At 43.0% G+C, this 24,658-nt stretch overlaps 6 protein-coding genes across 6 annotated transcripts; 2 read left to right on the top strand and 4 right to left on the bottom strand.

Annotated features, from left to right (window-relative positions):
• Positions 1–2,049: 2,049 nt before the first annotated feature.
• Positions 2,050–3,961, bottom strand: LOC6571007. The gene is made up of 3 exons (XM_043216226.1): positions 3,632–3,961; positions 3,146–3,574; positions 2,050–3,069 (listed from the first exon to the last, which is right to left on the bottom strand). Exons 1-3 carry the CDS (start codon positions 3,959–3,961, stop codon positions 2,050–2,052), a joined length of 1,779 nt encoding a protein of 592 aa, XP_043072161.1.
• A 645-nt stretch (positions 3,962–4,606) lies between these two features.
• LOC116805560 (ionotropic receptor 21a-like) lies at positions 4,607–6,868 on the bottom strand. Its single transcript, XM_032738108.1, has 3 exons — positions 6,521–6,868; positions 5,953–6,454; positions 4,607–5,500 (listed from the first exon to the last, which is right to left on the bottom strand). Exons 1-3 carry the CDS (start codon positions 6,844–6,846, stop codon positions 4,607–4,609), a joined length of 1,722 nt encoding a protein of 573 aa, XP_032593999.1. The 5' UTR covers positions 6,847–6,868.
• Positions 6,869–7,725: 857 nt separating this feature from the next.
• On the top strand, positions 7,726–9,383 carry LOC6565233 (thioredoxin, mitochondrial). The gene is made up of 2 exons (XM_001991286.2): positions 7,726–8,104; positions 8,703–9,383. The coding sequence occupies exons 1-2, from the start codon at positions 7,916–7,918 to the stop codon at positions 8,997–8,999; spliced, it is 486 nt and encodes a 161-aa protein (XP_001991322.1). The 5' UTR covers positions 7,726–7,915; the 3' UTR covers positions 9,000–9,383.
• Positions 9,384–9,536: 153 nt separating this feature from the next.
• On the bottom strand, positions 9,537–12,963 carry LOC6565234 (5'-AMP-activated protein kinase catalytic subunit alpha-2). Its single transcript, XM_001991287.3, has 2 exons — positions 12,631–12,963; positions 9,537–12,013 (listed from the first exon to the last, which is right to left on the bottom strand). The coding sequence occupies exons 1-2, from the start codon at positions 12,907–12,909 to the stop codon at positions 10,523–10,525; spliced, it is 1,770 nt and encodes a 589-aa protein (XP_001991323.1). The 5' UTR covers positions 12,910–12,963; the 3' UTR covers positions 9,537–10,522.
• A 3,743-nt stretch (positions 12,964–16,706) lies between these two features.
• On the bottom strand, positions 16,707–20,494 carry LOC6565235 (sex-lethal homolog). The gene is made up of 7 exons (XM_043216225.1): positions 20,420–20,494; positions 19,711–19,831; positions 19,033–19,623; positions 18,697–18,804; positions 17,826–18,007; positions 17,248–17,545; positions 16,707–17,187 (listed from the first exon to the last, which is right to left on the bottom strand). The coding sequence occupies exons 2-7, from the start codon at positions 19,774–19,776 to the stop codon at positions 16,918–16,920; spliced, it is 1,515 nt and encodes a 504-aa protein (XP_043072160.1). The 5' UTR covers positions 19,777–19,831; positions 20,420–20,494; the 3' UTR covers positions 16,707–16,917.
• Positions 20,495–21,978: 1,484 nt separating this feature from the next.
• On the top strand, positions 21,979–23,491 carry LOC6565236. Its single transcript, XM_001991289.2, has 2 exons — positions 21,979–22,274; positions 22,347–23,491. Exons 1-2 carry the CDS (start codon positions 22,260–22,262, stop codon positions 23,373–23,375), a joined length of 1,044 nt encoding a protein of 347 aa, XP_001991325.1. The 5' UTR covers positions 21,979–22,259; the 3' UTR covers positions 23,376–23,491.
• The last annotated feature ends 1,167 nt before the right edge of the window (positions 23,492–24,658 follow it).

Genomic DNA, 24,658 nt, shown 5'->3' with positions numbered 1-24,658 from the left:
ATTGCCAGCCACGCAGCCGACAAAGCAGACGCAGTCCAACCATGGCGACCAACAGCAACCAGACGTTGGTGTTGAAGGGCATCAGCATGATCTCATAGGAGCTATATGATTGCGCCCCATGCACCACCAGTACGAACTCTATCTGGTTGTACGGGTCAGTGCTGGCCAAATACTTGGAACGTGCCGGCTGGCAGGCAGTGAAACCGATCGTTATATTAGCGCGATGCTCTGAGAGCATGAGATAAGCACCAGTCATCGTGCCGTTCCAAAAGGTTTCGCCACCAGTCAAGTCGGGCGGCTCGTTCCGCATCAGCACCAAGCTAAAGTTTAGCCTGCTCGCCAACACTTTCAGTATCTCCGCGTCAAAGCCGGCAATCTCTTTGATGGCCTCGTCGCTCTGCGGATACACTTCCATATACGGTGGCACGTGCCACGCAACGGCGGACAGCGGACAGCCGTGCAAATTGTGCAACTTATGTGGATAGAGATCGTTGAATTGGGCATTGCGCAGTGAAACGCGAACTGGCTGGGTGGACAGGCAGGACTGTTGCGATCTATACGGCCAGAAGGTGTACGCATCCAATGTGGCCAGCTGCGGGTCCACGAGCAACAGCAGCGCATTAACATTGTAGCGTCGATGCAAAAGAAAGTCAAAGATTTGGCTCATCTGCGCCTGTTGCTCCTGGGCATCATCCGTTGTTGTTAGTAGCACAATTAAATTATTGAATTTGTACCTGGCATCGCCGCGTGTATTGTGCAATGCTGCTGTTGCCAGCTGTTGTGCATCCTGGACAAAGAATACCAGCAGCCTGATATTCAATCTCATATCGGAGTGCAGCAGAGTGTCCATCACAATGGGCAGAGCAGCATTGCTGTCGAAACTCAACACTCGTTCCAGCACTTGTTCCACAATATGCTGTTGTTCCAGTGGCAGCTGCTCCCTATACCGGGTGCTCACAAAGACGCTCATGTTGTGCGCCGCACAGATGTCCATCAGTATTAGGTGCAGTGCATCGGACAACTTGCTGACGATCTCCACTTCGTTGGCCAGCAGACGTTGCTGGTCAGGCGTCTGCAGTGCCAGACAGCTAAAGCTGAGCCAGCTGACCAGCAGACCAGCTAGATGAGTTGACGGTTTCATTTCGTGGCAGCCACTGAAATGGAGCAGACGATAAAATTGCAATTGCACTTGCAGCAATGCCATATTGATTGCATATCGATTGTGCCCAGGAGAAATCAAGCCTCAGCATGGAGTGCTAATGCAATTTTAAACATTTATTAGTGCCCAACCAGGGAATACCCTGCTATCTGGCCAAATCATCACTTCTTCCATCCGTAAAATTGATTGATAATTGAAAATGACTGAAATTTTCAAAATAAAATCAATTATTTGAACAAGATGTGCATTGATTTTTATTAAATGTTTTCGATTTTAGTACATTTGTAAGTATTTCATCTCAAACTTAATAATAGATGCTGTGGAAAAATCAAACATTGTCAAAAATATCTTTGAATAAGCCTGAACAACAATCGAATCCCTTTTGTCGCAGGGGACTATGTTAAGTGAATTAATTTAAACGCTGTAATGCATTAAACAAATCTGTGTTCATTACTTAAACTAATTGCTGCTTACGCGACCAGACATGATATGGGATTACCCCTAAATCACCACCACCACCAAACCTCCCGCGGCAGTGCCAAATGCTGAGGACAGCGCAGACACAGTTCGGCTCGGCGTACCATAAATTAACACCACACACAACACACACACTAGTCACAGATCCACCTAAAACGAAGCGTAGTCTTCCTCCGCTAGGTTGTCGTCTGAGTTGAGGCTGTGGCTAAATCGAAGCTACGCTTGGATAGACATATATATAGATAGATATATTATAAGGCTTGTTAACTTAACGGGACGAGATGTCATTCAAACCGTTTAGGTGACCAACAACCACTACTACTATAAGTGCACTGAAAAGTGAATTGAACTGAACAATATTCTTACTCCGATTCAGGCATTAGTTTAACCTGATTATATATTCGGTGGATGCTTTATCGATGAAACCAAATCCGAAGTCGCACAAAGCGCAGCGAGAGTAATTCCAGGCCAAAAATAATCGTGCTGAGCATAAATCCAAATAGAACCACAGCAAATATGATCTGCAGCTCCAGCAGGTCAAGCGACCTGACGCTGGATGGCTTCGCTATATATGAAACTCTGTCATCCAGCTCCCAGTGCGTCCAAATCGACAGGAGTCCCACGGAGCGCATCCACATGATCTGCTCGTTGAACTCATCGACCAGGAATGAGTGCTTCCTCAGGTACATGCTCATTTGCAGGTTGATCACGTCCTGAGAAATGATCTCGAATTGATTACAATTCCGCTCTTCATTAACATCAGCATTATAGCTTCTCATGTGATTGAATAAATGAAATACATCCGCAACACTGGCGACTACCTGTCGCTTGACTCGAGGATGCTCTGCTATATAAATTAGAGGTTGCATCAGGGTGGTTTCCGTTTCCAATGTGTGAAATCGCATGTGCTCCATAGAGGGAATCCCGGATAGCACATTGTACATCCCGATTGGACTGATCACTGTGTAATTGTCGGCCACCAGCTCCTCAATGGACTGGGGCAGTCGGTTCAACTGGTGGGTGCGTATTAAATGGTACAACATTCCCTGATAGGCGGTGCGTATGAGCAGCGTGTAGACCATCAGCATTATGCAGTACAACCGCTTGCACCTAAAGCGTGGAATCTGCTCCATTGGCATGCCTACGAAGATTAGCTGCACATTCAGCCAGAGGGAGCCCGGATCGCTTGCCAACACTCGGTCCATGGCCAACAGCAGCAGCAGCGAGAGTGCACAGACCAGCGAGATGCCAAGCCAAATGATCCTTGGATATGGATAGAGCAGAATGTCCAGGGAGCTCAGCTCATAATGGCTGCGCAGAACAGCAAGCCGAATGCTTGTCTGATAATAGTTGTGCGACGATGTCGCCAATTGGTTGTAGGCCACCGTCGGCCGAATGGCACCCACGGTAAGATCCGCTTCGTCGCGATGCAACTGCAAAAGGAGACGAGATGCAAAGAGTCAAATATTGTCTGCATTTAAGAAGAGATTAGAGTATTTAGTCACTGACCATCTGCAGCATTCTTTCGCGAACTGGCAACCGTCCTGGAGGTGGCTTACGTACTTGGATGCTAAAGTTGAGTCGATGGCTGATCGTCTGAAGGAGGCGCCCTTCGATGCCGCCAGTGATGCGAGCAGGATCAGAGTCAGAGAGAAACCAGTATGGAGGCATATGCCAGAGTGCGATGCGAAGTGGACAGCCAAAAAAGTTGGCCAGTTTGCGGGGGTAGAGCTGTGGATGGAGCATGTGGCTGCCATTGTAGCGATTGATCAGCTGTGGCGTCATATTGGCGCAGCTGTGTGCTCCAAACGGTTGATAGGTGTACACCAGGATGTCCCCGTTGGCCCGCTGCACCTGAACGTTGCAATTGATGAGCTGGTGGCGCCAGCAGTGCTCGAAGATGCGCCCCATTTCGGCAAACATTAGATGATCCCGCGCCTGCAAAAAGATGTAATAGTGCTCATTGTATGCGTAATCCCGGGAATATGCCTCCACCTCGATCTCCGCAAAGGCCGCATACGAGTCCGTGAATATCAGATTGAAGTGTCGGCGACCGGGAATATGCCGGCCTCGCATCCCCTGCATCACGTTCACAATCTGGAGCGGAGCTATGCCCCAGCTGCGGAAGAGTATGATCATCATCTCGTTGTAGAAGTTGCAGGTGTTCTGGTTGCGGCAGCAGAGAATCAATACCAGCGATGACGTCATGCTCATTATGTGCGTGTGCACCACGTGCAGCAGCGACCGTGCCACATACTCATTGATGTGGCTGGCCTGCTCCCCGGCCAGATTCTGATACGAACGTAGCAGCTCCGTTATGTTCATATTCCTTGCCCGCAATTAACTGGCAAATGCACCTCAAGTTGTGCTTGAAATTGCTGATTGATTCGAGAGGCATGCATCGCGTTTCTGTTTATCATTCAAGTTAATTGCCCGCCAACTGTATGCTGATTGTGATTGATGATATAAAACAAATGTTACTAACTAGTGTCGATACTTTGTATTTCCTGTAATTACTGTGGACTCCGTTTAAATTCCAGTTTTACACTTAATTCACAGCTAAATGAATTTAATAAAAAAAAACAATAAAAAGCCGTTGAGAATTGAGTACAGCTTTGGTGTTGCCAGATCGCAGAAGTCACAGGAAATTTAATAGCCTAAGTATACACGACGCCAGTCAGGTCTCAATATGATTACGATTTGGCGCCACCTAGATCTCGTTTCATATTAAATTAGACTTAAATTGAAAATGATCCAATTTGTGATTCTTGCAATTAAATGTTGACAACATATTGATTTATTAGAGACAGGAAAAGAGAGAGAGAGCAGCTTATAATATATATATTTACATAATAGATTCAATTAAATAATTATGATTTTATAATACATTTGTACTTCAAACAATGGTCGGTTGATGGCAGAGCAACTCGGCGCCAAAAATCAACATGGAGAGAGCATAAAGAGCGCCCATCACGATGTAGATGCCGTCCAGTTGGTGAACCTGCTGTTGATCCTGCCCACGATTATGGTTGTGTGACTCCTGTGGCTCCTGTGGCTGTACTCGCTGAAGGCGGCACGCCGCCAGTAGTCAATGAAGCCGCTGGCATCTAACTGGCGCAGCAGATCGTTGAACTGCTGCTTGAAGTAGGAGTGCTTGGGCATGTAGATGACCACCTGCTGCAAGTTGACGTACTGCGTCAATATGTGATATTTACTCTGGCGATTCGTGGCCCACAAATATGCGTTGGTCGTGTCCAGGCCGGTAATGGCAAATAATCGAGTGTCGCCCCTTTGATGCAGGACATCCAGCACAGCCTCATCGTACGGTGAGCTGATGCTCTCAAAGCTCTCATAGATGCGCTCCAAATGCGGCACCTCGCGCAGCATACCCAGCATGCTGGACGTGCACAGGCCGCGAAAATGCTGATCCAGCAGCTGCTCAAAGGAGTTGGGCAGCGATTCGAACAACTGCAGCCGTATGAAGTGGAACAACAGCGACTGATAGACGACACGCAATGGGATGCTGCCGTACATCCAGTGGGCATAGATGATGCGCTGCATCCAGGTGCGAGGCAGACGCACCACTGTGACACCCAGCAACAGCTCCAGCACCTGCAGCCCATTGACCCGCCAACGCCACACGTATACAACGCCATGGACGAGCAATGCCGCCAGCAGTGTGACCCACACGCCCCACTGGAACGGGAAATGGAGCAGCTTGAGGGAGCCGAAGCGAAATTTATCGATGGCCACCGTTGCCACCAGTGGCGCATAGTAGTGCGCCATCGGCGAGCTGAGGATTCGATTGTGTTCAGCTGTTTTCCACAAGTTACCAACACTCAGATTGGCCCGCTGTCCCTTTAACTACACGGAAAAATCGAGAAAATCAAGTAAGAATACTGAATGTGGAGTGACCTGGCCTACGATATACCCTGAACCCAACTGTTAAATATAATCCAGTTTTATTGGCAAATTTCCCTTAAAGAGTGTTGCACACTCAAATGAAGCAGGTGTGGAAATGCTCTCATTTCTTATGGTGTTTCTTATCCGATCTTGATTAAGTTTTATGTCTGCTCTCAAAATGTAGGCTCTTATTGTTTTCGGAAACGGAGGCAGTTATCGATACTTATATTATTCTTAGATTATATTCCAAATTGGAACTCTCTAGCTCTTATAATCTCTGAGAGCCGCGTGTTCATACAGACGGACAGACGGACATGGCTATATCGACTCGGCTGTTGATCCTGATCCATTTCGAATGCGTTCAAGGTATAAAAAGAAGATCTAAAAGTTTGTTTTCTCTGGCAACTGCTTACCATTTCGAGGGATCCCATGGCTCCGCTATTGGCCCAATTCTGAGGGTAGTCGAAAATGAGGCTAAAGTTGAGACGCTGCGCCAGTCGCTCGATGAGCTTGATCTCGAAGCCATCGGCCCGCATCTGTGCCGCCCGCTCATCCCAGCGCAGTTGGACAAAGGGCGGCGCGTGCCAGAGGAGAGCGGTGAGCGGACATTGGTGCAGCTGGCGCAGCTTGTGTGGAAACATCGGTGCATTCACCATTCGCTCGCCATCAAAGCGATTGATTAGCTTTGGCTGTGCCGTCTGGCAACCTTGCTCCGTATACGGATAGTAGCTATAGACTAGCACCTCCACCTGGGCCGTTTGCACCATAACGTTGCAGTGCAGCCAGTAGTTGTGCAGGCAGTGCTCCAATATCAATTGCAGCTCGCGCTGCATGAACGCATCGCGAGTCTGCAGAAATATGAAGTAATACTCGTGATCATCGTAATCTGCATTGTCCTCGGCAAGCCGCGTAGAACTGAGCAGCAGCAGCAGAGAGAATCGATTAGGAGTGGTCATCACTGAACAGCAGATCTGTACTCACCACAAACTCTCGTAGGAGTCGACCAACAACAGATTGCTGTATTTGCGTCCGGGCACATGAGCCGTACGATTTGTTCGCAGCATTTGTACGGGCACCGTGCTCCAGGTGCTGATTAGGTTGGCCAGGACTTGCTCGAACCAGCCAAGTGTGTAACTGCCGGACGATATCGTTATCACCAGCGTGGCGCTCAGCTGGGCGAATACATCGTGGATGACATGCCGCAGTGCATCCACCACATACAGGTTCACCTCCTCTGACTGGATGCCAATCAGTTTGCTGTCCACATAGCTGGAATAGATTCCGCTCACGTTCATCGCTATCAACATGGTACAGGCGATTGCTCCACCACCGCCAACGCATTCGCTCCAATTAAGACCCAATTCGATCGATAAGATCAGCGTGGTAAATGTGACATTTTCAGCTAATTAAAGACAAACATTGCCGTTAGTTCAAGTGGTGAATTAACACTTAAACTGGGTCGATTCGCCCACAGTTTCCAATACTTTCTATAAAACAAAACATTTGATATTATCTACGTGTCAATCAACTTTAATACACATACACACACATACGCATGCACACATATTGTGAAGCATTTTCCTTTGTTTTTTATTGATTATTTAACGTAAAACATCACTTGTTCCGCATATCAAATTCAAACATTTTTATCTTCAACTAAAATCTTCAGTTTTCCGACTTATTTTCAACGTTATGCAGGCCTTTTTATATAAGTATTCTAATTATGCTTAAAAGCTTGAACTACGTCTTTCTGTAAAAATCCCGAGAAATTCATGTTTTAGCATTTTTTTAAATTAATATATCATACTCAAACTGCTTAAAATGACCAGATTTCCGACATTATGCAGGCCTTTTTATATACATATGTACATATGTATGTACGTATGCTAATTCAACATCAAAACTTTAAAATAGGTCTCTAGAAATTCACGTTTTGGCCGTTGAAATTCAAAAGCGACAGGCAGTGCTATGAAATGTATTGATTTGAGTTGGCCACACTGGACAAATAGGTGTATGCTTCATCTTTGTCATACTTTTTGCATACTTTTTTACATAATTAGCAATTTTGTGTATTTATAGTTAAATGAAATTGAAGAACAAATGAATTGACAGGCTCACCATTGTGAACGACAAAAAATATGCCAACCATCTGGCAGCGCTCAATTTGCCAATTAGCGTTGCCAGACAAACGTAAAGAGATGCCACCCCGGTGAGCAGCGCTCACCCCAATAACGCAAACAGTAAGTGAACAGTATTTGGACATTTATTTATCTTATCGCGGCGTCTTCAACTCGACCGACTGCGTCCGGCTTACAAATCCGCTTACACGCTCCACTCGACTAGGATTCACTGTGCACTCTTGTGCCACGTTGTAAAATGCTGAAAATTGCAGCGGAGGGCATTGTGCCACGCCTGGCGGCCTGTTGCCTTATTAACAGCAGCGCCCACAGCAGCTGCCATCGAATGGCGCCACAGGCGGCCAAAGCAACACAGAAATGCCTCTCACAATCCCAGATGCACTACAAGATGCTCGCCATCAAGGATCACTACGAATTTGATCAGAAGGTGAGCGACATATACACATGCATGCACATATCTATAAGTATCTATTTTATTTGTGTATTTACATTTATACGCACTCACACACACACATATGCATTATGCAATGCGCTTGGTTGGCCATTTGGCGTACGTGAGCAGTTCCGGCCGTAAACCATGACGCATTTTGGCTATTTATGCACATATGTCTGTGTGTTTGGATCAGTTTGTTTATGCGGCTCACTAAATACCCCGCACAAAGAACAGAACCGAAAGGGGTTGACAGGCCTACCTCTCTCTCTCTCTCTCTCTCTCGCTGGGAATATAGAAGAACTAATGCAACACAAATGAGCCTAAGATACAAATATTTGGCATATATCTATTTCTTATACTTATATAATTACCAAAACTAATTACAGGGCATCGCTAGTCGACTATTTGGCCACACACAGCTACTCGTGTATGTGTGTGTGTGTGTGTGTGTGTGTGTTTGCGCGTGTATGCAAATAAGCCAGAATATAGACTCGAGTCGAGTCGAGTCGACTGTTCAACATAGATATGTACATGCATAGTAAATGCTCCTATTAAAGTTTGTGTCTTTTGTTTGTTCAACAAAACAAAACAGGTCATTAACAGCGATAATCCGGTGATTGTAAATTTCCATGCGGAATGGTGCGATCCCTGCAAAATACTCACGCCGAAGATGCTTGAACTCTTGGAGAACTCGAATGAGATCGATTTGGCCATTATCGATGTGGAGGCCAATTTGGATCTGGTCGAAACGTTTGAGGTGAAGGCCGTGCCCGCTGTGCTCGCCTTTCGCAACGGTGTCGTCGTGGACAAGTTCATCGGTCTGGTGGATGCAAACAGCATAGAGACGCTCATCGATAAACTGAAGCGGAAGCAGCAACAGCATCAGTAGCTGCCCTTAGCTTGCCACAACTGAAGCACAACTTGCACAAGTGTCTTAAATATTGAATATATTTAGTACATCAGCATGTGGATATTATTAATATGTATTTGTATTTGCGGCCTTAAGAATTTAATTGGTGCGCGACGCACAACGCTCGACGCGACGAGTGCGTAAACAACAATTTAGTAATTATGATTAAAGTAATGATGATAATAGATTGAACAAAAACCATGTCGAAGTTAGACATTAAGCAACGCTCAATAAAAATAAATGTGTGTTTGTTGCGGCTCTGCTGACTGAGAATGACACATTCACTTGTCAATCGTCGTCAATCAGTCAGTCAGTCAGTCAAGCAGCGCAAGAAACATTCATCTAATTTCTGATTAATATGAATTGATTTCAGCACTGTTTGTATTGATAACATTTGGCAAATGGATTTCCTTGAATAGTCTTTGTTATCAATATTGTTTATACAAATATCTGTATTATTTTACACATGAAAATTCCCATTCCGATGTTGGCGATAAAAGAAAACACTCGGAAATATCAATATTTGCTGGCAACTTGATATTGTTTTGTTTATATATCGTATATATTTAGTTAGTTTCACTTTTTCTTGTTACAGATAGAATTACGAAAACATTTGCTGCAAGCATCGTATTTCAGCTATGCCTTATACCATATACAAAATTTGTTAACAATTATTATTATTTTTGCCAAGAGACCAAGAAACCAACGGCCAGCGGATAGAATAGAATAGATTAGCCAGCAAAGGCGGAAGTGGGGAAATAGTCGATTATTGCATCTTCAAGTTAAATCGTTAAATCAAATACGTATTGCATTATTATTATTTTCTTCTTTATCAGCTGTGTGTGTTTTTGACTCATTAGCAATTAATACAATATACAATACAATACTATAAGAAAAATAAAAAATCATACGCGACTCATCAACCAATAAAAAAAAAAAGAATTAAGCGCCAAGCGTAGCAACACAATTAAAAAACTAAATGGATTATGAACTGCACTGCAAAAGAATATTCTTTTTTTTTGCGCATTTTGCTCAACAGTTTGCTAGATAATATATAATAATAATAATAATAATAATATCATGATGTGGCTGCCAAATGAATCTGTTGTACGAGAAAATCGCTCGACAATTCTGCGTTCTTCATATTTAAATATATATCAACTGTTTGCGACCAATATTAAACATAATACAATCATTTGTTATTTGTGAACTTTAAGCAATTAAAGATGCTGACAAATTTCGAATCGTCATTGAAATTAAAAATCATATTTTCAAAATTGTTGGGCTGAATTGAAATTGGCAAGCAAAATATAGTTTTCATTTTCCTCATTCATTTGGCTGCTGTATCATGATGTGTGTGTGTGTGTTTGTTGTGTGTGTGTATATTTCTGTGTGTGTGTTTGTTGTGTGTGTGTATATTACTGTGTGTGTTGTATGTGTATTTGTGTGTGTGTGTGGGGAGGGTGAATTCAAAAAATAGGTGTGTTTTGGTAGGCGTGTTCTTAACGCGCCAGCTGTATGATGAGTGCGGCACACATCTCAAAGAACTCCATGGTGTGGTGGCCCGTTGGCTGCATGGGCATTGTGCCGCTGACGCTCATCGGTGGCGGCGTTAGGCTCTCCATGATGACATCGTCGCCCTGTTCGACCTCATCGTTGGTCAGCGACTTAAAGTCAAGCAGATAGCTCTTCGCATCCACTTGATAAAGCTGCAGCGACATTTTCGAAAATTTGCCAGTCTTCACATTCTGGCGCCGGACACGGACATGATACGGATTGATGATCTTCCACTCGTAGTTGAGCGCCTTCATCGCCCGATATACCTCGAGCATGATGTCGTTCGGCTTGCTCTGCGATCGTATGCCTAGATGCCATTTGGCCCGCTTAATTGGTGTGCCGCCGCGCGCTGTCTTCTCGGGAAAGGCGGCGCCACCCGTATTCTGCACAGACATGGCCAGCTGGCGTTCGCGCATCGGTGCTATCCGTTCGGGATGTGGCCGTATGGTTGGCACTGCAATGCCGCTGGTGGCAACGCTGCCACCCATTGGACCGTTGTGAACGGGCGTTGCACTGCCCGAACTGGCAGCTGTGCCGCCACCAACAAAAACGGTGGCGATCGGCTCAGCGCCGCTGGTGCGCGGCTCGTGGGTGGAGTGCGTCAATTGTGTTGCCGGTGGCGGTGAGCCGGCCACAAAAAAGTTATTTATCTCGCTAATTTGTGTGGCGGCATCATCGGCGAAACGTTTATTATCGATGATCAGATGATAGGCGATTGCCAGCTGATCGTGCGGATCACCGCTGAGCAATGAATTGTGCACCTCGGACTCCTTGACGCCAAATTTGGTGCAGACCTCGGAGACGGCGTACGTATCGATGACATTCGAGTCCTGCTCGATCGATGAGGGGAATAGATAGGCGGGCAGCTCCTTTTGGAACCACTCGTGCTTCTTGATCTCCTCGATGGTGGCACGCTTCAGCGGATCCACCTGCAGCATCTGGCACACCAAGTTGACCACCTGCTTATTGAGATATTCGGGTATCGGAAAGATGCCCGACTTAATCTTGCGGAACAGCGATGGCACATGCTCATCATCGAACGGCAGAGTGCCGCACAGCAGCGCATACAGTATGACGCCACACGACCAGATGTCCACCTCGGGACCGGCATACAGTTTGCCCGATATCACCTCGGGCGCTGCATAATTTGGTGAGCCGCATGATGTGCGCAGAAACTCACCGTCCAGCATCATATTGGACAGACCGAAGTCGGCAATTTTCACGTGCATATTGTGATCGAGCAGCAGATTCTCTGGCTTCAGATCCCTGTGGACGATCATGTGCCGATGGCAATAGTCCACGCCCGATATGATCTGCTGGAAGAAGCGTCGCGCCTGATGCTCCTGCAGCTTTCCATGCTTCACAATATAATCGAACAGCTCGCCGCCGCTGACATACTCCATTATCATGAATATATCCGATGGTGTTGAGATGACCTGTCCGAAAGAAAATCAGTGCTTTCATATAGTAAAACAATTATAGATTTTTCTACTCCAAAGATCACATGTATCTATGTTTGATCCTATATATATACTAAAAAACTGCTGGCCTTATCTTAATTAAAATGCACACATTTCTATACTTTGTGTAGTCTTCAAATAGTCTTATCTGAATTGAGAAAAACTCTTTTCCAATTAAGATAAGACCATTTGTATTATATCATTTGGGAATAGGAATAAAATAAGTGAGTTTCATATATAAACAAGTTAAGAAAATCATAGCAAGGCTGATCGGATGCGGACCAAATCGCAGCAATTCCAACAATTCCCGAGTGTGCCCCAATTTATTGGGGGGGATTGAGATAAAGCGAAACCCATTTTTGGCCAAATCAGTTTCAAAATGCAACTATTACATTACAGTTACAGTTATTGATTGAGTCAGCAAAATGATTGAACACACACATACGCAAACACACACACACACACGCACACACGCACACACACACACCAGTCTGATATGTGGGCTAATATAATAAATAAACGGCGCACGTTTTCATCTTCAATGGCACTTTGGCAGGGGGGGGGGGGGGGATGTATTTGGTAGATAACCTCACCTGGTATAGCTTAATGATGTGCGGATGCCGGAAGAGTTTGAGATTTTGGATCTCTCGCTTGATTTTGGAGACAACATCGAGACTCTTGATCTTCTGGCGATTGAGTATCTTGACGGCGACCTTCAGCCGTGTGATTTGATGCTCGCCAATTTTCACCTTGCCAAAGGTGCCCGTGCCGAGTGTGGCACCAAGCAGATAGTGTCCGATCTTCACCAGCGGCTGAGGGTTCGCATTGCCCGCTGCAGCCGCCTCAGCGGCAGCGGCTCTCATCTGTGGCATTCTCAGATGCTGCGACTGCTGCTGTTATCGCTAATTGTTATTGTTCTTCTTGTTGTTTTTATACTTTGTTGTTTTTTTGTTTGTTTTTCTATTCTTTTTTTTTTTTGCTGTCCCAATTGTACTTTATTCAATTGGCAATTGGGTATTTGGTTTCTTTATTTTGTTTTGCTTTTATTTTGTTATTGTTCTGGGTTTTCCTGGGCGCTTAGCGCGCCGCTTGCCCCGCTGCTCCGCTCGCTTGCCTTGCTCGTCAATTAGGGGAATGGGGAAGGTCGATTATCATTTATTGCGTATTCCGTTACGTTCCCACTGCATGGGCAAAAATAAATAAATAATTTGCGGCCTCGTCTGACTGTCTGCGCTTGCTCTGCAGTTTACCCTGTACTCTACAAGGTGTTCGCTTGGGCTGTTTTGGAATTGTCTCAGGCACTTGGATATAAATCACGTTTTGGTTTCGTTTTTTTATGGTCCTGCTATTGTTTTTCAGTTGCTTTATTTTTCTTTATTTTAGCGCTAATTGCCATTGGAATGTGGCTGGTATTTTCCACACGGTATTTTCCAATGGCAGCCATGGTGGCCACACACTGCGGCGAAATACCATTTATGGATAGACTCTAACATTACAGCTGTGACTATGTTAATAACATAGCGAGAACTGTTGAAAGTGGCGCGCTGTTTAAATGGTTTGAAACGAAATAAAAGTCATATTTACGCAATAAACAAATGTGAAATTATATTGAATGACTTTCAGTGATTGTTTGCAAATAGAAATAGTATATATTCGTATATATTATATATGTATATGTAAAACTAGCTGCTGCTAACTGTTGATTGTATATAAAATTCAACTATTATAATTTGCGTCCATTATCAATTACAGGGTGCAAATACACACAAACAATTTAGATAAATCTTTAAAGCTCCAATTGTCTGACTGTACTTGGCTGCCGCTCTGTCTCACTCTGCCAATGTTTGCTATCTCGCTCGATAGCATGTCAGGACGCCATTTTGTTATATAGTTGCAACTGCTCTGATCTCTCTCTCTCTCTCTCTCCATTAAACGGATACAAAATCTTTGTTTTTATACAAATTTTAGCGTTTAATTTATTTTTTTTTTGTTTTCTTTTTTATTTTTATTATTAGTACAGTTTATTTTTAATTGTTTCTATAAATTTAGTTTCTTGCAAAAAAAGTCTTAACTATTATAATGCTACAAGACTAGTTTTTTAAAATGATTAAAAAAAAGTCTGTTTAGATGGATTTATTTCTTCATATATCAATTGTTTCTTCTATTGGATTTATTCTCTCTTTTTTTGTATTATTGTTGTTTAAGGTATTTTATATATTACATTATTACAGTTTAAACAGACCTTTTGAAATGTGGTTGGGTTTTCTGACCGATTTGGCTTCGTTCCCAAATCATGAAAAACAAAAGGGCGCGAAATGTACAATTAGATTGTGAGTGAATATAAGTAAATTTAAGTTTCTCTTTTTGTTTATTCTCTTCTTTTTTTATTTAATTGTACAAATTCAAATTCAAATTGGAGTGTGGGTGTATGTGTGTGTTAGGTGTGTATCTTTGTGTGTGTTTGTGTTAAAAAATTAAAGATTTTGCACATGGGCTACGAAAAATGAGTCAATTATGTATAATAATCATATAATACAAATAAGAGTGTGTGTGTGTGTGTGTATGCTGTGGATGTTGTTGTTGTTTAAGGAGTGTGCTGTGTTGGCTTAGGCTCAATTCATTAACTTGAATGCTTTGCTTTCAGTTATCATGTGTTGTGGTGTTTTGTGTGTTGCCCTTTTTTTCGGTTTACCTTGCGCAAAAAGTGTTGCCAATTTCTTATTTTTTTTCGAGTTTAGTTTCGATTTTCGTTTTTCTTTGCGTGTAACCGAAAACACATTTTAATTTTCTCTGGCGTTTTCAGCCCGCGTCTCTTTTGCTTGGCTCACAAATAAATTTCGTGGGTGGGCTGACATATATATATATATATATATATATATATATATATGTATACATATATTTATGTTTTGTATATATATTATAATACACATATATATATACATATTAAGATGAATTTATATTATATATAATCTATCTATGTATATGTTTTGGGTTATCTTTTTTACATTCAGCACATAGATTCATTTGGGTTTTAAAACAACAACTTTTTATATATATGTCGACATATATATGTGTGGGCGTGACATTTTCCACCTTTAATCAAAGAAAACTATTTTTTTCGATACCTCTTAAATAGCACAATTTTCTTTCTATTGCAAATGACAAACTATCGTTTTGCTGGTTCTAAAATATTAGCAAAACAAAATTCAAATTGGAACTTATTTTGTTCATATTTTGGAATACTATTCGAGTCGACCTTTTGCGCCAAGGATTGTGCTGCTTAAGAGCTTGCAACAAAAAAAAAAACAAAAAAAAAACGAAAAAAAAAAGTGTGGTGAATGGAAAATGTCAGTTTTGCGAACATGGAATTGTCCGACAATTGATTGTATTACAATTAAATATTACATCTGAGTTTTCGGTGTGTGCTGTAGTAGTTCAAATAGCATTTTATCTTTTTCAGTTGGTGCCACCGCCTCCGCGTCTGTTGTTGCGGCTGTGAAGTGCCTGCTTCTGTTGAACTCCTCCTTCTGCATCAGCGCCAATTTCAATTTGAGCTTCTGCTTCTGCTTCAGTTTCAGCTTCAGTTTGAAATTCAGTTCGTGCTTGTGCCAGGATATTGTCGCTGATTGGTTCGGCTGCCGTTTCGTGGCTACTATTGTAGCCGTATGCGGTTAGGAACATGTCCGTATTGCGATCGATATAGTTGTTGATGGCATTCAACTGGTTGGCACTGGGTGGATAATGATAATAGACACAGGTGCCACCCGTTGACGATTCCGATGTGCTTGTTGTAATCGGCATCCCATAATGGATGGGGGGCATTAGGGCGTGTACATCATTTTGTTGCAATTGCGATGATATCGATTGCAGGCAATGATGCTGTTGCAGTTGCAGCAATTGTTGCATTTGTTGCTGTTGATGATGTTGCCATTGCAATTGGAGTTGCTGTTGTTGTTGCTGCTGCAATGCTTGTTGCTCTTGCAATTGAAGTTGCTGCTGCTGCTGCTGAAATTGGAGTTCTCGATGTGACTGTTGTTGCAACTGCACATATTGCTGCTGCAGTGTTTGTTGCTCTTGCAATTGCATTTGTTGCATTTGCTTTTGTAGCTGTGCCACCAGTTGCTGTTCTTCTTGCAGTGCTCTTTCATTTGCTGACGCGTAGGCGGTGACCACTCTATATGCTCTAGTTGTTGTTGTTGTCGTTTCGAATATATTTGTTGCAGTTATTGTTGCTGCTGCTGCTGCTGATGCTGCTGTTCTCGTTCTTGTTATTTCCGATGATGCTGTTGCTGCCGTGCTTGTGCTTGTTGTTCTCTCATCAGCTGCTGCTGCTGCTGCTGTTGTTGTTCTTGTGTTAATGACTGTTGTTGCTGTAGTGGTAGCTGCTGCTGCTGCTGATGTTGTTGTTGTTGTTGTTGTTGTTCTTGTTCTTGTTGTGGTAAAATTACTGAAATTACTCTTGTTGCTGTTAATGCTGCCGTTGCTGTTTTGGTTGTTGTTCTTGTTGTTGTTGTTGTGTTGTTGTTGACCGATGCCACCGCCATTGTTTCTGATGCATCTGCCAGAGCTTGTGCCGCCGAGGACGCTGCTGCAGTTGCATGAGCATCGCTTGTGCGACTGCCGCTGCTGCTGCTTCGACGGCCGCTGCGACTGCTGCTGATGCTGCTGAAGCTGCTGCTCAGTTGAAGTTGCAGTAGTTGCTACTACTGCTGCAGCAGCATATGTTGCTGGTACAGTAGGCACTGCCGCTGCTGCAACAGTTGCAGCTGCTGCAGCTCTGCTTGTGGACGGGGCATTGGCATTACTGTGATAGGCAATGGCAGCATGAACACTTCACCTGTGAGATGCAGCTAATATTGTGTAAAGAAATTAATTTTGTTTTAAATAAATTTCTGTACATTGTTAGTATATGGATGCGGTTTTTGAGATCGTGTTGTTCTATTTGATCTACCTCTGTTGGCCATATTGGGGTGATAGCCACCGCCGCCACCACCACCACTGCCGCCGCCGTGCATCGGCTGTGGCAGACCGACGCCGACACCGATGCGGCCACCACCTCCGTGCGGATGGTGATGCAACTGTTGCATGTGGGGCGGCGGTGGCGGCAAACTGTGGTGATGATATGGATTATGTTGCTGCTTTTGTTGCTGCTGTTGCAGCAGATGTTGTTGGTGTTGTTTATGCTGCTGCTGCTGCTGATGTTGGTGCTGCTGATGTTGATGGTGCATCTGATGCTGATGCTGCTGCTGGTGGCGTGGATGCTGCGTCGGACGTGGAGCCAGCTGCATATGCGGTATCATTTGATGGTGATGCGGCGGCGGCGGTTGCTGTTGCTGTTGACCCATATGCGGACCGCCGCCACCACCACCAACTTGTGGCATAAACTGTGCGGCCTTCGCCTTGCCATGCTCCTCGGCCAGGCGCACCCAAATCGGTGATGATGCACCCTCGGGCACGGTATTATTGAGCGCCATTATTGCTTCCTGTGCTTCCTCACGCTTGTTGTAACTGCAGCGAACAAAAAATAAAGAGTTGTTAATTGAATAGAGACACAAATATTACAATATTATTGCAACAACAATTTAGAAATAACATCAGCTTAATATACTCTATAGTTATTCATATTCATATTAGAGGGGGTACAACTGAATTATCCTGCGTGACATAGTTTAAGAGACGCCAGCCGACTGTTGAAGTTAATTGGAATATGATCCCAGACCATTCCCAGTCATAAAGCTAAGCTTTCATCGCCTGTCAACTTATACGTGGAACTATCGTTGTTGCTTACCGTACGAATGCAACTCCTCGTGGACGACCAGTCAGCTTATCCCGTAAGATGTTGCGTTGAACGATCAAACCGAATGGCGAAAATATGCGATCCAGCTGATCATCGTTAATGTTACGTGATAAATTGATCACGTACAAATTTGTGTCCTTGATCGATTGCCCGCCCGGTCGTGCATAAGATACCTGCGAATGCAAAATAAATATTAGAGATGAATGAGTCAGTCCAAGATCCAATTCAGGTAATTGAAACGAACAACACGAAACGATGAACAATGAATGATTCTACAGAATGAATATGATAGCAACAGATGGATATTGGACACATGCTTGATGTTGACTTAAGGTTTCAGAATTCAGCATGCAATCCTCATATCAACAATACACAAATGAATGACACCGTTTAGCGAATGAGTTTAAAAACTATTAAAGTAATAATCATTTGATGGAATTTAGTGAACTTTGTGCAAATTTCAATTAATTTAATAAATGAACAGGAAAATGTAGCCAATTAAATATCAACGGAGGACACAAAATGTAGCCAATTTCATATTAAAGTAAACCTTGGGTAAACCTGGATTACATTGAAAACACTATCAAAAGCAGATCACAACATGTTATTAAATTAAAGTGACAATGAAGGATATAAAGTGTTTAATTTCTGATATTATTCCATTGACAATTGGCAATTGATTAAATACCAATATTCAGAGACAGAGACAGATTCAAGTCGATTATTCTGGCAACTGACAATGCAAATTGTTCGATTAACTAATAAGTGGTCTCTTCTATTGTAAATATTAGGGTAAGGCGAAAGAAAATTAGTTTTATGTCTATGATTTGAATACGGGAATCATCTGGATGCGACTGCTCACCTTCAAACGTTTGTTGCGCACGAGGAGTCCATTGAATTTGTGTATCGCCGCCTCCGAATCCGTCTCGTCATTATAGTCAACGAAACCGTAGCCGAAACTGTATCCCGTCTGCGATAAACAGAGATGGAAATATATAGTTGGTCGTCAACATGGATTATGAATAACACAGATGCTGATCCCAATATAGGCCGCCCTCCTCCCACGGTGAGGAAAAGGGATAACATGCATTCTGTATGTATAACTGTCTTACACTGTGCGAAAGGGACAGTCACACAAACATATCATGGTGAGATGCTGCTCCTCTCCCCTCCCATGACCAATATAAGACACACTCACCTTATAGTCTCGCATTATTTTGCATGTGTTGATGGAGCCGCAACTGCTGAATAAATTGAACAACTCACGATCTGTCATGTTCTGTGGCAAATAGTTGATGATCAGATTTGTGGCGCTTGTGCGATCCTCGCTATTGCTAGTTGGACAAGCGCTCTCTTGCGTATCGGGCGCATACCCGCCACCTCCACCGGGATCCTCTTGGTTTGGATGATGCTGTTGTTGTTGCTGCTGTTGTTTTTGTTGTTGTTGCTGTTGCTGCTGCTGTGGCTGATTGCCTTCAAATTGATTATCGGCATAGCCGACAAAATTATTGTCCGTATTGTTGTCCGCGTTGCCATTGTTACCTCCAGTATAATGTGGTAATTCGGGTTTGACATCGTCCTCACTGCTTTCGGCATAATGTGGTGATTCTGGTTTGCCATATGCCTCGGCACTGTCTCTTCCCTGATCAGCTTCGCCGCCTCCATCATCGCCCTCGGCATCGCCATCATCATTCTCACTGTCATCCGAACTGGAATTGTTGTCGTTGGTTGGATTGCCCTCCACGCCATCTCCTGTTGCATCCAACGCATCGTTTTCATCAGAGTCCTGCTACAAATAGGAATAGAAAAATCCGAACGACAGAAAGCATTTTAGCGCCAGTTTCCAATTTGTATTTTGCAATGCACAAACACTTACGCTTTCGACAATATTTTCGTCTCTCATTGTCTTGTAGGACATCCGCGCCTTTCTCTTATACGGCATGGTTGTTTTGTGGGATGCTCGTTCTGCCCGCCACGAAAAGTTTGCTCGTCGCCGTCTGCAACATAAAAACAATCGAAACGCATCAAAATCAAGGCACTGAAAAATACAGATATTTATTCTTTTCTTTTTTGTTAGCGATGCATTTGCTTTGTGCTCATATTTTCAAAATCCCCTTTTTCAAGGATTTTATGTACCTGCTAAAAAAAAAAATATATAAAAAAATCGGCTGCCTTCGGCTTAGAAACAACGCCGATTGCACTTGGCTGTATTCGTGAATTCTGCATGTGTATGTGCATGTGTGTGTGCGTGTGTGATACATACGTGGTATGTATGCGTTTGTGGAGGGCTAGCGCTGCTTTGGCCACCGGATAACTGTAATGTAACAAACTATAGCGTGGAAGCGGCAGGAAAAGCCGCTGCGGCAGCACCAGCACCCAACCAACAGCGCCAGTTGAGTAGAGAAAATACCAACACAAAAATTTACTACACATATACACACAAACACAAGCACACACACACACACACATACAATAAGCCGAAATGAAAAATATGAAAAGCAAGAGGTGGCCGTAAAAAGAAACGTTTTTGCTAGATCACACAACAATGTCACAAAGTATGTTAAACAATTTATGTTTGTACTTACTTCAACTACACAATAGATGTAATTATGAGAAGAAAAAAAAAGGAAAATTTTCTACGCTCTTCTCCGACAAAACAGTTTCAAGCGTCGACTTCACAGCGCTGTAGTGGGAATGAAAAAAATCGATATTATATGGCGACAATTGAAATATTGATTTTTGGCAGACGTACTGGAATGTCTATCGATAGGGTTGCAACATATCGATATGATGTTTGTTATGCGATAGAATGTCCGACACATATATTATTTTTTATGCGCAATTGTATTTTGTAATTAGTACAGTGATGTAATCAATAAAATTATGTGACATATTCTGAGGACGTTTACTTAAAAAAAAAATTAGGCATATGGTTTGCAAACATGAATATCGATGGTTTTGGTATTGGGCTGTACGGTATTTGGCCAATAAGCAAAAATACTAAATACTAAAATACCAGAAATACACCATACAATTAAATATTATAAACATTAGGTATAAAACTACTGCAAATTTGTCCCTGCAAATGTTAAATTAACATAGCAAGTAAGAATATTTATTTTCTTCAGAAATATGATACACATACGAGTATATGCCAAATTTGTACACATATATATATTTTTTATTTATTTGTTACATTAATCACAGCGAATCACAGCTTTCAAAGTAGGCTGACAATTTGTGTGTCATTGGGATTTTTGCAGGTCCACTTAACATTTTTTTAAATATTTTTTTTTATTGTTAGTACAAATAATTGATGTGCCCACGCACCTATCATTCAAACTCATTTATTACGATTGTGTAATCCAATGAACGCAGTCAATACCAAAGTAAAAGTGCTGTCCACACAGCCATAGTCATAGTTGATATCGGTTTTTTAAACTCCAACTGAATTGCATTTCCGGCAGTTGGCAGTTGGCAGTTGGCAGCTGGCTGCAGCTGCACATTGTGCATGAATGGGTCAAGTGCATTTATATTATGCTTTGCGATAAAAGCATCAATGGACAAAGAAAGTAATTAATACACACGACCGTCGTTGCCACGGTCACGGCCGGTCTTGACAATTTGATGCCAAAATGTCGCGATATCTGCCGCGTGAATATCTCAACAAAGTCTGTAGAGCCATTCGCAGCGATTATGAATATGCGATAATAGTTGTGTCTGTCTTGCATACAAAAAAAGTTATTTTGTACTATATACGTTATACACATTTTTCATAAATCGTAGCAATCAATTCAAAGGGGTATGGTAAACTGGAGCAAATTGATGCAACAGACAGCTAGAATGTGGAGCATGGGCGTAGAATCTTATCTCTTAAAGGGGACAATTAACTGTCATTTCCATCAATACTTTTAATTTTAATTTTATTTTTAGAAGAAGAAGCATAAAAATGCAGTTCGACTTAGATTAAAATGGATGAAATAATCACAGGCCCCCTTCACGAATAGAGCAACCACAACGACATTTTCAACAGAGATACGATGAAAATGGGGGTATACCAAGTACCTCGGGTTGAGGGAACAGGGTGTCTACAAGTGCGGAACTCTCAGTTAGCGTTATTTCTATTTTTTTTTTGTAGCACACATTTTGCCATCGCTCTGTGTCAGTAGGCACAAAGCGTGATTGAATTGCTCTTCGAGCTGCTGCTGCTGCCAACGCTGACAAGAAAATACACACACAAACACGCACACACTGACACATTAGAGATCTTAGCCATTGATGACAAATCTGCACCAGAGCCAGATGAGCAGCTGGCGCTATAAAAAGCAATTGTAACCGTTGCTTGGCTTGCCACTATTCCAGTAGCGTTCAACACACGACAGCCAGGCAGCCAGAGAGATAGCCAGAATTGGACAGGATATTAATATGCTGCGATACACTGTGAGTAGACGGACACGCACATGCCTGAGAAATTGGATTAATCTTTGGCTAAAACACACACACTTTTCACAGTCAATTTTAGTTAGCATCGTTTTGGCCATCGCTGGACCCAGTGCAGCTGTTGTCCATGGCATCCAGTCGCTGAGCAGTGGTCGCTTTGAGTCATCTGATGGCAACCGGAATGGCTATCGATATAATGGACCCGCACACAAATATTTGCCGGCGGCGAGCGAGCCCACCACAGAGGCTGTGATCACCACCGGCTACTGGCAGCCCAATCCCCTTCCGCCATCCTATACCCAACCCAGTTTCATACAGCAATTGCCCTATGAGCTTAGCTATAACAGCACACCAGCAACTGGTCGCCCATACCAACAGTCTAACTATAATGGACCCTACAGCACACAGCATTACGAGCCCGAACCTGAGCAGCAGCATCACCATCAGTTGACATCCTCATACAGCACGCCCTCATCGTCCAGGCAGCAACATAACAATCATAACTATATAAATCACATGAATACATTTCAATATGCCGCCAATCATCAGGCTGCTGGTGCGCCTGCAACTGGCATTGAGTTTAGTCAAGCTTTCGGTATTTCTGCTGACACGCAGCATGATCGCCATATGGAGCCTGGTCAGCGAGCTGCTCCGTTGATTGGCCAGGCGCTGCCGGAGCGCTATCAACGGCAACCGTTCGTCGATGAGCAGCAGCCAGCCAGCAGCTTTGTGCAGATGCAATCGCATTCCTATGAACTGCCGCCCACATACAATATGCAGGCGGACGAGTGGCTGCAGCATTTGTCTGCTACTCCACCTGCACCTGCACCTGCACAGCAGGAGTATCACAATCGCGAGCTGGAGCAGGCAAATGAGTATGTTGTTCCGTATCCGGATCAGGGTCAGGCATATGGGCAATACTCCCAATCCTCACCATTCTCGACGTCCTCATTTCATCCCAGCAGCAGTGGCAGTGGCAGCAGCAGCAGCAGCAGTTTTTTTCATGCAAGCCACGCCCACTCAGCAAGCGCCGCCTCCACTGCACCACAAACATCTTACTTGACGCTGCCCAGTCGCGAGTTTCAAGCACCCTATTTCTGATTCCCCCTTTCAGGCAACTCCACCAGACTCCCGACTCCCTGAGTCTTGTTCGAGGTCCCATCCAGCAAACCAGATCCGAGCATTGAATATATTTGCTTTTTTCATACAGCAAAAGTATTTCGTATGTAATTTTTTTTTTTTTTTTTTCATACTAAGTTAAGTAAATAACTTTTTAAATTATTTAATATATATATACAGATCTTGTTAATAAACTTTAGGCGTAGTCTAAGGTCCTGAATTCCATTAGCTTTCAATTATTTGCTAAAGCCAATTTCAAAACAGTTCAATAAGAATTAACTCTAGTTGAGTAAATGTATCTCTGCTGAATATTCAAAATAAATAAATTTAAATAATTAACAATGTTGAAATGCAGTGTTTAGAATTTGCAAGCGGTGTTTTGGAATCCGGACGCTGGTTGAAAAATCTGAGAAATTTGCTGTTGTGTTGAGCCGCATGATCTCAGGCTTGACGAAGTCTAAGTTCTGGCCAAGAGAGCGACCTTGCCTCTCTGAAGTCTACAAAAATTGTGTAAAGTAGACAATTATAATCGCAGCTAATTTGATTATGCTAGCTGTTAAAGTAGCGTCAACAATTTTCTCAGCCCCCCGCCTAGGCTCAGATCCGGCCAAATTAGTGGATCAACTGGCCATGTTTCCGTATTAGTTATATTTTACTCGCTAATTGCGCGAATTGTGTAATTTGAACTTGAGAAATGTTTGCTGTGTGTGATTCATCTTATTGTTTTTGGGTGGGTTCTCAATTAATATCTATTTAAATGTCCAAATTAAACATAATTTAATTCATTTTTTGTTGTTGTTTTTGTGTTTTGTTTTGTTGTTGTTTTTCTTGTTTTATGCTTAACCAGCTGAAAATCGCACGCATTGAATGCTTTACTTCCGTTTTGCAGAGCACACTTAATTTCCACTCACATCGGACGTGATTCGCAATGCAAAGTGACACTGGGCGGAGGAGGTGGCGGTGAAAGACGAGATGAAAAGTGAAGGTAAAGTAAATAAAATCAATGTATAAGCACCCACCAAAAAAAAAAAAGAAGAAATTATAACAACAGCAACAGCGGACCAACAGGAGCGCATTTTAGGGCCCAATCGGGAACCATTTGTACATTCACTAAATAAATTGCAAGCATTTGAAAATCTATTTGAAAATGTCTTCTCTACGTTTTAATGGAAAACAACAAGTAAATTCAGTTTTAGCTGTGTTGAAAGGGTATTTCAAAAATATTTGTTACCACACTTCCCCAGATTTTTGCTCGTTAAACTATA

The sequence above is a fragment of the Drosophila grimshawi genome, unplaced genomic scaffold, assembly GCF_018153295.1.
Source record: "Drosophila grimshawi isolate 15287-2541.00 unplaced genomic scaffold, ASM1815329v1 contig_848, whole genome shotgun sequence".
Classification (NCBI taxonomy): Eukaryota; Metazoa; Arthropoda; class Insecta; order Diptera; family Drosophilidae; genus Drosophila; species Drosophila grimshawi.
Note: the sequence above shows the minus strand (reverse complement) of the source record. Positions and strands in the feature narration are given on the sequence as shown.

Coding starts and splice junctions, on each gene's coding strand:
- LOC6571007 (XM_043216226.1), bottom strand. CDS start 3,961: ATGAACATAACGGAGCTGCTACGTTCGTATCAGAATCTGGCCGGGGAG. Junction 3,575..3,631: donor CGGCCTTTGCGGAGATCGAG/GTGGAGGCATAT, acceptor ATCTTTTTGCAG/GCGCGGGATCATCTAATGTT. Junction 3,070..3,145: donor GCGAAAGAATGCTGCAGATG/GTCAGTGACTAA, acceptor CTCCTTTTGCAG/TTGCATCGCGACGAAGCGGA.
- LOC116805560 (XM_032738108.1), bottom strand. CDS start 6,846: ATGTTGATAGCGATGAACGTGAGCGGAATCTATTCCAGCTATGTGGAC. Junction 6,455..6,520: donor GACTCCTACGAGAGTTTGTG/GTGAGTACAGAT, acceptor GCTGCTGCTCAG/TTCTACGCGGCTTGCCGAGG. Junction 5,501..5,952: donor CCATGGGATCCCTCGAAATG/GTAAGCAGTTGC, acceptor TTTTCCGTGTAG/TTAAAGGGACAGCGGGCCAA.
- LOC6565233 (XM_001991286.2), top strand. CDS start 7,916: ATGCTGAAAATTGCAGCGGAGGGCATTGTGCCACGCCTGGCGGCCTGT. Junction 8,105..8,702: donor ACTACGAATTTGATCAGAAG/GTGAGCGACATA, acceptor AAAACAAAACAG/GTCATTAACAGCGATAATCC.
- LOC6565234 (XM_001991287.3), bottom strand. CDS start 12,909: ATGCCACAGATGAGAGCCGCTGCCGCTGAGGCGGCTGCAGCGGGCAAT. Junction 12,014..12,630: donor ACATCATTAAGCTATACCAG/GTGAGGTTATCT, acceptor TCTTTCGGACAG/GTCATCTCAACACCATCGGA.
- LOC6565235 (XM_043216225.1), bottom strand. CDS start 19,776: ATGCCGTATAAGAGAAAGGCGCGGATGTCCTACAAGACAATGAGAGAC. Junction 19,624..19,710: donor ACGAAAATATTGTCGAAAGC/GTAAGTGTTTGT, acceptor TCCTATTTGTAG/CAGGACTCTGATGAAAACGA. Junction 18,008..18,696: donor TGCGCAACAAACGTTTGAAG/GTGAGCAGTCGC, acceptor TTGCATTCGCAG/GTATCTTATGCACGACCGGG.